Genomic DNA, 13010 nt, shown 5'->3' on the forward strand with positions numbered 1-13010 from the left:
AGAGAGATCACTCTCCGCTAAATGGCACACGAAAAGTGCATTAACCCAAGCTTGACATGAACTTGAAGAGATGCAACCAGCGCGTAACAGATTAGGTTATAAAAGGAAGCCTAAAGTGCCGGTGGCAAGAGCACAAAGGCAAGCCAGAACTTGAGCTATGCATTGGAAATAGTCAGCAGGACAAGAAGCACGCCAAGCGCACACCCAACCCCAAAAGGGTAAAGAGGGGCAATAGCATCAACCCCCAACCCGCTGAAGCTGGTAGAATATGTCAGCGGCAAACGGCAAGAGAGACCTTAAAGTGGCTTACACAGGAACGGAAGGGCGCCCAACCGGGCAACATGAAGCCAAAGGGAGGAACAACCATAATGTAGACTCGCAGACAGTAATTAATGACCACTGCCATTAGAAGAACTGTCCCACAGGCGTAGCTTTAACAAGAATAGGCATATCCAAAGGAAGAGGCCAAAAACACCAAGTCAATGAATAGTGGAAAGAATGTCAGAATCCAAGACCAACACTCCAAAAGACACAGACAGTGTCGAACACCAAAAAGAGAGCATATGACAATTGGAAAATCACTGCAGGAACTGGAAGCAAGGAGGAATCTATGGCAACTTGCAACCATCTAGAAAGGTATGGAGATATTGGTCCAAACTATGCAACCAGGACAAGAGGTGGCGACGTAGGAAGAGGAAACCAAGGCAACCGGTATGTAGACATAATGTATATGCCGGACCATACCTAGCACATTAAGAGCAGGTAGGAGCCGTTTGCGTAGAGGAGACCATGAAACCTCCAAAAGAGGTGGATAACCATGGCAAAAGCAGATGGCACCAAGGAAAAACATAGAACACAGTACAACGGACCTTCAATCGGCATATGGAGCCACATCATCTCTAGGCCCAGGTGAGATAAGCAAGGCTATATAATAACATACAAGTACCCCACATGGAGTATGTATACCCCGGGCACGGGGGCACCTTTTAGGGCAATAAGCCAGGCCAAAGAATAAAGCAACGAACCGCACCCATGAACATAGTTCGAGCCGTAATGACATTACCAAACTGAGCCACCGGCTGAAAGCCACAAGCAGAGGACACAGCAACCTGTGGAACACGGCCACCGAAGGCCAACAGGCAACTGAAAGCAAAATGCATCCAAGAGATGCTAATAAAAGGGTAAACACCCTTGACCACATAAAAAAAGAAGACGTAAGGCTCACTGCTCATGTTAAAAACAGAGCACATCTAAAGGCTCACTGCCTATGTTAAACACAGAGCGCATCTAAAGGATGCGAAATGAAAAAGTACCACAGAAGACAAGCCTAAAAGGACCTAAGTGGGAGGACGAAAGCCTGCCAGCAGCCTTGGACCACCGAATCGGTGTGAGCAACAAAGAGCAAAAGCCCATCAAAGGGTAAATCAACCAAGCATTCCCTGATATTTTCAGGGAAGGCACTATCTCGCAACCAATGTGATGCCTTAAGGCAACAGAATTTGCCATGGCGCAGCCCAAAGAATCCACAGTATCTAAGGCTGAACGGATTGTGAAATCGGCCAAGTCGCAGCCATCCCAAATGGAGTGAAGGAGATCAGCGCAAGCACCTTCCGGGGTGGCAGTAAGCAAAGAGTCTACAGAGTCCCAGAGGGTAGAAGTAGCCTGAGCTAAAACATACATGGTATTTAAAGACCGAAGGGCTGCACTAGTGGATGCAAAGACGTTCCAACCCCAGGATTCAAGCCACCTTGACTCCCGAGAGGGAGGAAGCGATAGAGGGGGCAGAGAAGGAAAGGCAGTCTGCAACACAAACCCCTGCGAATCAGGGTGCACAAAAAGACAAACCGGATCCTGTGGAGCTGGGCGGTGGCGGTGCAAAACGGAATGTGCCACAGGATTACCTGAGTAACAAAAGAAATTGCCAGTGCTGATAAACTTGATTCAACAGTGAGATAAATCTTCCACAAGCAGAAAATCAAATTCCAGAAAGGGAATGCTCATTAGTCGCAATTTTATTTTGTAGAGAATTTCAACAATATTTTATAAAAGTCCTTTTTACATTTGAAAGGAAAAACATTAGGACAAAATCAGAACTGAGAGCGGACACATAAAAGTACAATCACCTGGAATGAACCACCATTCAAAGATACAGTCATATCACATTCGCCACACATTCAACACACACACACTTAGCTTAAGCGTAACATATATACATTATGTACAAGGGAAGAGGAATATATACACACAACTGGAACTGCATTAATTAAACAGAAAAGTTCACAATTTTGGTTGGAAGATAATACACTACCAAGGATTTTACAATTTCAAGAAGTCTTTGCAACAGTGAGTGAGGGTCATCACTGTACAACAAATAATGTGGAGTCTATACAAAGGCTTGACTCTTAAATCAGGATGGCAGACCAGTGAGGAAAAGGGAGTAGTGCTCGCGGAGACGCCGACCGTCCGGAGCGCTGGGAGAAAGAAGCCCCTTAAATCCGGTAAGAGACTGCTACATACCCTTCCCGCCCCTGGTTAGTTCACCATGTTATTCCAGCTAACCATCCCGCTGCCAACCCCTCTCGACACTAACCCGCTTGTTCTGTGTGCTTCGATTTAGACAGCAGACGCGACTTATACCGACTTGTGCTGTCTCTGCCACCACCGAAAAATGCCTGATTAAGACAGGTTTACCCTTCGCGCTAGACAGGTGATGCCAACAACTAGTTGTTATTATAGCTTTCCGTTTCCCCCCCCCCAGTCACCTTTCTTTAATCCCTGTGTTTTTGGTTACCACAGGACCTTGAGCCTGGGATGCTTCCCATAAACACGACGCTGTAAAGCATCTGATCCTCGTGCTGTCGTCAATATCGGCGATAATAATTCCGTGGTGCTTGCCGCCTGGACACATCTCTCATTTTCGAGTGGTAAGAGAACCCTTCAGGGCACACACCCATAACGTCTGCCACTTGCATTTTCCTTGTTAAGTAACTGTAAACACCCTCCCCTGTTTCACAGATTGATTTCCCTCCTGTTTTTTGATCATCTCTGATTCCCTTCCGGACCACCGCCAGTTTGTGTTGCAGCAACCCTGGTGGTAAGTTTTTCATGGACTTACTACCAACCTTATGAGCACACTTTTGTATATAGTTCCATCCTTAAGACGCCTATAATCCACCCATGTAGTTCAATTCTAAACTCCATCTCCCAGTATTCATTCTGGCTGTTCCACTGAATAGGTTATTCTGCTGGGATCTAACTGAGCCTAGAGATTGTTGTTAGGAGACTCTGTTTGCAACAAATTGATCCTGCTAAATCACTAATGTGTTAGATTTCTGACCCTTTTGTCGCTTCTGTGTTAAACTCTTTGAAAAAAAGATATATGTTTCTCTTTTTTCTTCCCCCCTGTGCAGCTGCCTGAGGCCCTGATGAGAATCTCCATTGAACTAAAGGAGATTCGAAAAGCGTGGCCCTTTTCCTCACTGGTCTGCCATCCTGATTTAAGAGTCAAGCCTTTGTATAGACTCCACATTATTTGTTGTACAGTAATGACCCGCACTCACTGTTGCAAAGACTTCTTGAAATTGTAAAATCCTTGGTAGTGTATTATCTTCCAACCAAAATTGTGAACTTTTCTGTTTAATTAATGCAGTTCCAGTTGTGTGTATATATTCCTCTTCCCTTGTACATAATGTATATATGGTACGCTTAAGCTAAGTGTGTGTGTGTTGAATGTGTGGCGAATGTGGTATGACTGTATCTTTGAATGGTGGTTCATTCCAGGTGATTGTACTTTTATGTGTCCGCTCTCAGTTCTGATTTTGTCCTAATGTTTTTCCTTTCAAATGTAAAAAGGACTTTTATAAAATATTGTTGAAATTCTCTACAAAATAAAATTGCGACTAATGAGCATTCCCTTTCTGGAATTTGATTTTCTGCTTGTGGAAGATTTATCTCACTGTTGAATCAAGTTTATCAGCACTGGCAATTTCTTTTGTTACTTATGATACAGGCTCAGCCTTGCTGATTAGAGCCAACCCCATTCTGTTCTCACGACAGGATTACCTGAAGCAGGTCAGATCCAGGTACCTAAGAGGGTATCATAAAGGGAAGCCTCAAAAGTCAAAAGCGGCTCCACATTGCCGGACCCACGTTGGAGGACCTCCAGCAAGGGGTAGAGGGGGGTTGCATATTTGAAATGCGGGTGTCCTAGGAGACCACTCTCAAAAAAAGCCTCCAGCGCGAGTCAGCTCCGTCCATGGCCGAGACTATGACCAGTTCCCCTGAAGAAGAAGAGGTCACCGTGGCGGGCAAGGCAATCTTCCGGCGCCGCTCTGGCGCCGGCTCTGCCTCATCCAGAGCAGGCTCCGATTCCAGAGAAAGAAGCGCATGCGGAACCGAGTAGGCGAGCCTCTGGCGCCGGGACGGCACCGAACCCAGCTCCGGACAGGCGGCCACCTGTCCGGAAAGCTGGCGTGTGCTCAAGTCAGGGCTATGAACACGGGCAACCAACTGCGGCGCCACAGGGAGCCCCGCGGGGCTTTGCAGCATGGAAGAGGCGCTGTGGGTCGAAGAGGGGGACCCGGGTGGTCCGTGCCCTAACGACCCCGCGTAGAGGGGACCCAGCCGGCCTGTGCCCTAACTAGTCAAGTCAAGTCAAGTCATAAAATTTATATAGCGCACTACATACCCAGAGGGTTTCAAGGCGCTTAGGAAGGGGAGGAGGATTATGTGTCAAAAATCCACGTTTTAAGCAGCTTTCTGAACGCTAGGTGATTCTGGGTGAGGCGAAGGTAAGCGGGGAGTGAGTTCCATGTTTTGGCAGCCAGGTATGAGAAGGATCTGCCTCCCATGGTGGTCTTGTTGATGCGAGGTACAGTGGCGAGGGCTTGGCTGGAAGAGCGAAGTTGGCGGGAGGGGGTGTAGAAGGACAGTCGAGAGTTGAGGCAATCTGGTCCGATGTCGTAGAGTGATTTGTGTGCGTGGGTAAGCAGACGGAAAGTAATCCTCTTATTGACGGGTAGCCACTACATCTCCAATGTTCCTGGGAGGCAAGGGCTCAATTGGCACATGGGGCGAACCCGCCGGCGAGTCTGGAGACCCCACAAGAAGCGGAGGTCCTGAGGACGCCCCAGGAGCGGGAGAGGACCCAAGGGAGACCTACAAGGTCGTAGCATAGGCCTCCATTTGGGCCTGAGTCGCCCCCACGCCCGGAAAGGGGGGACAGAGGAGGCGCACATCCGGAAAGTTCCGGGAACCAGAGCCCGTGACAACAGAAGAAGGTGAGGTTGTTGACCTAGGCGACAAACGCCTCGCCTTACCAAGTGGAGAACGATGGCCTCGGACCCCAGAGGGGGATCAACGGCGGAACGGGACAGCAAAGGGACCTCCAGTCAACGACGAGGCCGGGGGGCGAGACGACGCCGACCGGGACAGTCGTACCAAGAGAAGCTTCATACGGCGCTCACGCCGAGACTTCGGTTTCAGATTCTGGCAGGCTTCACAGTCCATGGAGTCATGGTGCTCGCCCAGACAACACATACAAATAAGATGCGGGTCTTTCGCGGGCATCTGCCGCAAACAAGAATTACAAGATTTGAAGCCCGAAGGCATCATACACTGTTTCCGACGTGAAGCGTCGAAAAATAGTCCTGAAAACAGGCCAGAGTAGCTCACTCCAGATCCGCGTTGCACGTGGAAAAGAAGGAAACTGACGTCAGGGTGCCAGGAGGGACTTATATGACCTCGCTGATGTCATGTACGAGGACGACGTCAGGGAAGAGTCGTGTGGCCCCATCCCCCGGCGCGCAGAGGTGCCGCTGCAAAAAAATTCCGGATCCAGGCTCGTGTCTGGGGATATTCCAAATTAAGGAATCTGCAGCTAGATGTCTATCAGATAACAACAAATTAGAAAAAGTCGTTTTGGGCCAGGATGATGCAACAGTCACCTACCTAGCACATCTGTTGTGTTGATCTGCAGGATGAGCCAGCTGTGGCCATTATCAGTGTAAGAACCGAAGATGGTGAACACTGTGCTCTTCTCTCCAGGCTCAGTCAGAAGCCCATAAACTAGTACACTCTTCTTGGAGAAGGTAAACGTTTTCCAGCTTTCACCTTCATTTGTACTGTATCTGGAAGGAATTGTAAAAAGATACCAAATATAATCATCAGGTGAAATAACTTCACAGATGTGTTTCATGCACATCAATAAAAACATTCTAATACAAATATGACCTAACTTGGGGGCCTTCCATTGCAGCAATCTATTTGGTTTACACAAAAACCTCTCTGCTGAGACCTTTCAAATATGGCAATTGTTAAAAATACAACAGCTCAGAAGAAGAGTTGTGGTAACGTATACAATTGCTCTAATGTGGACCGGCATTAATAGTCCTATCACCTGCAGCAGTAATTCACATTTACCACTATCTCGCATGTTTTACTGTTGCTGAGGTTTTACCATGAGCTACACCATTTCCCTTTATGTAAAGAGCAGTATTAACCTCCAGTGGTAATTGGAACACAGATTCCCACTTAAACTGCATTACTTCAAGCCCCAAGTTAATTAATCAAAAAATAATCACTAACCTAACAATTTTTTAAAACATTTACTACATTTTCATGGTTTTATTTCTTCTCATCACATTTCAATATAAAGTACATTACATCAATTACAAAAACCACAACAAAGTTATCACACATTTCTTATACAATCAAAAGACACAAGAAAAACCATTGCCCAGTAATTACAAACCCCACTCCGCTCTAACACCTCACATACAAAACATTCAAAGATACTCAAACAGGCTCACAGACATCATCTACGCCAGTGGTTATTAACCTGTGGCCTAGGGACCCCAGGGAGTCCTTGAAGCATGCTCAGGGGGTCCATGACTGCTTAGACATTTAAATAATAATAACAAAATAATAAATTGGATATAAATAAAAATGCAAAATGTATAATTAAAAATGTTAAAAACGTTCATTAGATGAGAAGGAATTAAAAATTGAAGGCTACAAACTAAGTTAGTGTCCTTAAATTGATTTAAGGAAGCAGGCAAGTGTATGTATGGATGATGAGTGGCCACAGTGTATGATTTTTGTGGTTCAATACATCAAAAATGTTTAAGTCGGGGTTCTTAGCTTCCAGAAATGATTCAGTGGGGGTTTACGGATTCCAATAATGAATCATTAGGGATCCTCAGGTTCAAGTAATAATTAAGTGAGGGTCCATAGACGTCAAAAGGTTAAGACCCACTGATCGACACAGTCTCAAAGATATCCTTAAACAACCCAATAAGGAGATAATTATTTTTCTACCACAGTGGTTGCATTTTGACTGTGGAGACTCAGCAAATAATCACAGTCAATGCACGTTTTGGTGGAGATATTAATTTCCAACCACCTGAGCAACACCTAAATCAGTCCATCTTTGTTCCAATATGGATATAGGGTTTGTTCTCTGTTGGCTAAAAAACACCTTCTCATTTGAGGCAAAGGATCAGGACAACAAAAGCGCATGTATTATACTGAAAATCATTCCTGCCCACCTATATTGGATATGAAGATCCATTAGAAGATGATCTCCAATTCGCTCCTTAGGTAGACCTAGACATGCTTAAGGAATTTGCAATCTTCCTAATCTCGTACTTAGTCAGTATAGTACATGCAGTTTTGTTTTCCTAATCCTTTGCCTCAAATATTAAGGTGTTTTTTAACCAGAAGAAAAAGAATCCACAATTATCTCTGCATTGTCTTTATCTCAGTGGTGGGTCTTTAACAATATCTTGGAGACTGTGTGGATGATGGCAAGGAGTCTTAGTGTGTATGAATGGCGTGTATGTGAGGTGTAGGCATTGATTGGGGTTTGTAATGACTGGGCAATGTTTTTTACTGTATCTTTTGATTATTTATGATAAATTAGGTGTGGTTTTTGTAATAGAATGTAATGGGATCTAGAATGCAGCTCCCAGGCTCTCCAGCCAGTGGGCATTTCACTCATAACCTTTAAAGGTCAGCTTAGGACTGTAATTTTATTGAACGTGTATATCAGTCCCAACTCAGCGTCTAGGCTATCCCTATCTGACGAGGGGACCGCAACAGTATTAAATATGAGATCTGGGTGCTCTAACGCAGACATCATACTATCTGGTGATTTCAATATGTGGCTGATGTCTGATCTACAAAAGAACGAGGTAACAAAGCTACAGCAGGCGATTGGGCCATTCCACCGAAGGATCTTCCTGGATGGAGCAAGGAGGACCCAAAGGGCCGAGCTCTCCAGGGTAATTTGGAACATCTGGCCTTAGAGGCCTTAACGGGCATTTTTTTCCTGATAAGCCGCCTGGTCTCATTTCTATCTAAAACCGGCGCATCTTTGATCGATTACTCTTTTGTCATCCTTTCCCGCTTGAATGAGGTCTCAGGTTTGGGTTCAGCAATAGATTGGACAGCGATCATAGCCCTCAAGAAATTTCCCTCAGTATTAGGCTGATGCAACATGATGAGGCAGCTGCCCAAGCCTTCGAAAGCTTCACTATCAACTTAAAACGCATTAAGTGATCAGTCAATAATCTACAGCTCCTGGCAACAGAAACAAAGCATATAATCGAGAACACCTTCAGGCCAACGGAGGACTCAATCATAAACTGGAGAATATTCTCAGAAAACTTGATAGCCAGGCACGCAAAACAGATAAAGTATACACAAGTTACTATGTCCAAACAGCCGACCCCCTGGGATCCTGTGATACGCTCTGCCAAAAGTAGCATGAATCGGCTATGGCGGGAACTTAAAAAGAAGACAATGGACCCACTAAATATAAGGACATATTGGAATTCCTTCTGGACCAGACTACATCATGATATAAGGTCCAGCAACTCTGCAAGGTTTTGGTGCACTATAAATAGTTTGGGGGCAGAGCTCCCAAAGTTGCCTCGTCTAACATACTGGAAACTGAGTGGTACCTTTTCCTTCTTAGTCATTTCAATGACCTGCAAGAACATAACTACAATCAGGTTACTGGTATAGAGGCCAGAAAAGCTCTGGAGGTTCAACTTTGGATTGAGGGTAATTTACCTCTTGAGTACTTCCATACAGCACCAATAATTCAAAAGCAGATTGAAAAGGGACAAAAAGATGAGACCCCAGGCCAAGGAGGTATTCCATCAGCCTTGTTTAAGGAGGACCCTGTTTTCTGGGCCACTCAGTTAGCTTGGCTCTTCTCTACCATCTTAGAAAAGAACATCATTCCGCCCTCATGGCAAGGATCGATTCTCGTCCCAATTTTTAAAGGAGGAGATAAAAAATCCCCCGGCTACTATTGGTTGGTCACCTTAATTGATAACGAAGCGAGGTACTATGCAGGGATGCTGCTAAACTTCCTTCGGGCATGGGCCGAAGTATGCTCAATATTCCCACCAAACCAAACTGGATTCACAAGCACTACTGGCACTACGGTCAATCTTATGGCACTTTCCCTTTTAAATCGACCAGGCGGAGGTCAGCACTAGTCCCATCTATATGGGGTTTATTGACTATAAATCGGCTTTTGACAAAGTTAACAGGTCAAAGCTGTGGCGGAAGCGTTCTTTATTGAATATTCCTAACAGCTTATTGAGAACAGTGCAGCTTTTGCATCAGGACATGTGGGTCACATTCAAGATTGGAGACGGCTCTAGACTGTCACGACCAATTTCAACTACGCAATGAAGAGTACTGGCCCCCACACTTTTAAAATTATTTTTATCTGATCTCCCGGAAGCCCTGAATCTAGCTAACTCACACCCACCCAAAATAGGTAGTCTCTACCTGTCAAACCTATTGTATGTCGACGACGTGGTTCTTTTAAGCCACACAAAGATAGGACTACACTTCCTCCTGGATGCAACAGCTGCATATTCAAACAGGAATGGGCTTCAGATTAACAAGAAAACTAAAATCCTGGCAGTTCGCTCAGGAAGGACCAAGAAGCTGGCATGGGTTTTAAACTTGGAAAGAATAGAAGAAACCAGCTGCCACAAGTACTTAGGAGTCTTCTTTAAAAACAATGGCAGGCCCAGGCAAAGGTTATTCCAACTCTAACCTTTGGAAGTGAGGTTCTACAAGGGCTAGACAGTTGTCAACTAGACAAATTAGTTGCAAAAATGTTTAGAACGACTTTCCAGCTACCTTCCTACTCTTTGCCAGTTGGGCTTCTCAAAACTGAGAATGGGGGTGATTCCAACGATTTGCCACCTCCCCAAATGGAAAAGAGACCGTGCCCTGGAAACATGCCGGCTTTCCGACCAACACAGGGAAGATATTTTGCATGTACTGTGTTTGTGCCCTACCCTCTTGAAAGAAGGGCTCTACTACAAAGAGGTTGGATCAACAAGGAGGCCAGATCATGTAGAGGTGCAGTGTTGGCCTGCTTTGATCCCCGGAATACCATCTTAAATTGCGCCTTGATAGGTTCATGGATGGCTTTGGAAAAAAACTAGCGGAGGTGAGATGCTTAACGCTTCCTCGGCCTGAAACCTAGAACCCTTGCTTACCAGCATCAGTTGCTGAACTAACTCCATTTGCTGAGCGGACTGGCACTCGGACAGTTTTGGACAAAAAGCAAAATAAAATTGTGATCAGAAGGGGCATAGCTCACAGGCAAGCTGACCCGGGTCTCAAATGTTATTTTAAACTAGGACTGTTGTCTCCTCATGGGAACACTACCTTAGGGGTGATGGACAGTGCACTTACAATCGAGTTTTATATGTTATGATGTACGGTGCTTTTATCCCCAGGAACCGGCAATTTATTACTAATTTAATGTATTGCAAAAAAAATTGGTGGTGGTTTGCAAGGGTTTTAACAAATCTTGCAATAAAGTTTCTTTCTATGAATAGAATGTAATGATATGATGTAAAGTCAGTAATAATCTAAAGTGGGCCTTGAAGTAATACAGGTTACGTGGGAATGGAATCACTTCTGCCACACTCTTTCGATTCTGAACACAAGGAGGGGAGCAGTCTCCTCGTTCTCATCTCATCATGTACATTGGCAAAAGATGCTTTGGAAGTACGAACAGATAAATTAACTGCTATGAATGACTGTACCTTTTCTAAGATATCGCTAAAAATTGCTAAAAAAAATTCTAAGCGCATCTTACAGAACAAGTTACACCTCCAACAGTGAAAAAAGAATGTTAGCTAAGATGTAAAATGTCCCAACGTTGTTAAAACCCTGCGAATAATAAACGAAGAGGGTCTATAGTGCAAACGGGCTTCCATCATTCAGAAATGTTTTTGCAACTGGTAAAAATCCTTGTCAAGCCTTTACCAATGCAAACAGGAAAGGCTGTGAAAAGGACTTTCTCCTCCTACTTGTAATTCTGAAAAAGATGTATCATTGGTCTGTGACCCAAATTGCTATCATAAACTATTATTCAGTCAATGACTTCCTGTGGTGGGGTTGTAACCGAGTCCCCAGACTACAGCTTTCCTTTTGGTAATCATTCAGGAGGCAATGTCTCGCCAGCATTAGTTTTTACTTCAAACATAACACCGTTCCTTTATTGGACACAGGTAGCTTTTAAAGAATGTTAACCATAAACAAAAGCAAATACAGTGACAGAGGTCTACTGTATCTTGCAGGCCTCCATTCCTTCTTGGTGTGACTGAATTAATTAGATGACAACTTACTTTAGCTGGTTCGTCTCGGTCCCCTGAGCAATAGCCATCAGGATACCGCCGTGATCACCCCATGCATAGTAGTGGGGTCCATGCAGAGCCTAGACATACATCCAAAATGTGAAAATAACAGTGAAAAGATCAATACTACAGAAATAAAATGCACATAGAAACTAACGACATATTACAGCACTCAGACATTACTTGCTGCAGTATAGAAAATTCTCCCCGTTGCCCAAAATGCACTTTTGCAAACATTTTCACATTTGGCCTTATACTCAACAAACTACAACCTTAAAAGTGGTATTTCAACACTAATGCAAGTTATTCAGACATTAAGTACAGAACAAAAGCTTCAATTTAAAAGCGTTAGCACAGCCAATAGGTCTCGCTTATGCGAGAGCAATTAGCTTTGGCAATGTGTTGTAATCATGTTGTACCCCAGTTTGGCTGCTGTTCGGCATGGCTTAACATTAGTGGCGTGGGGTGGGGTATATTGGGTATACTGCAGTGGGGTAGAGTGGAGTAGGGTAGAATGGGGTATGCAGTAGTTGTGTAGCTTGGGGTAGAGTGAGTTAAATTGGGGTAGACTGTAGTGGAATAGAGTGGGGAAGAGTGGGCTAAATTGGGGGGGTAAATTGGAGAAGAGTGGGATAGATTGAAGTTGAGTGGGATAGATTAGGGTGCAGTGGGATACATTGGTGTGGGGTAGACCGACATGGTAGACTAGAATGGGGTAAATTGGATTGGGGTAGATTTGAATAGGGTAGATTGGGGATGAGTGGGATGGATTTGTGTAGACTGAAGTGTAGTGTATCAGAGTAGTGTGTGGTAGACTACAGTGTTGTTGTCTAAATAAGAGTAGAGTTGGGTGGGGTAGATTGTGGTGGGGCGGAGGTAGAGTAATGTGGGGTAGATTGGAGAGGGGTGTAGTAGGATAGATTGGGATAGAGGGGTAGCTTGGGGTAGGGTAGATTTGGGTGGAATGGTGTGGAGTGTGTTGGATTGGAGTAGATTAGAGTGGGGTGGGAAAGGTTTGAGTGGAGTGGGGTAGAGAGTGGCGTAAGGTAGATTTGAGTTGGGTAGATTTGCGTGGAGCGTGGTAGATTGGGGTAAAAGTGGAGTAGACTGGAGTGGATTGGGTATATAGTGGTAGATTGGATGGTGTAGATTGGAGTGGAGAAGGATAGAGTGAAGTGGAGTGAAGAATGGAGTGGGGTAGAGGTTGGAGTGGGGTAGACTGTGATAGTTTGGAGTAGAGTAGAGTGGAATAGGAAAGTGGACTGGGATAGATTGAAGTGGGCGACATTAGGGTTGGACTGGGGCAGACTGGTGTGGGGTGGGGTAGAT

General features: G+C 44.8%; 1 protein-coding gene across 1 annotated transcript in view; it reads right to left on the bottom strand.

Annotated features, from left to right (window-relative positions):
- Positions 1-5949: 5949 nt before the first annotated feature.
- LOC147666329 (sortilin-related receptor-like) overlaps positions 5950-13010 on the bottom strand; it is a gene marked incomplete at its 3' end in the record, with an annotated part of 215830 nt that continues 208769 nt past the window's right edge. Inside the window, exons 12-13 of the mRNA XM_086949128.1 lie at positions 11673-11761; positions 5950-6128 (exon numbers count right to left, since the gene is read on the bottom strand). Coding sequence (XP_086805254.1) covers positions 5950-6128; positions 11673-11761 — 268 coding nt within the window. The remainder of the gene's footprint in view (positions 6129-11672; positions 11762-13010) is intronic.

This window comes from Lissotriton vulgaris, unplaced genomic scaffold (genome assembly GCF_964263255.1).
Source record: "Lissotriton vulgaris unplaced genomic scaffold, aLisVul1.2 SCAFFOLD_3467, whole genome shotgun sequence".
Taxonomy (NCBI): Eukaryota; Metazoa; Chordata; class Amphibia; order Caudata; family Salamandridae; genus Lissotriton; species Lissotriton vulgaris.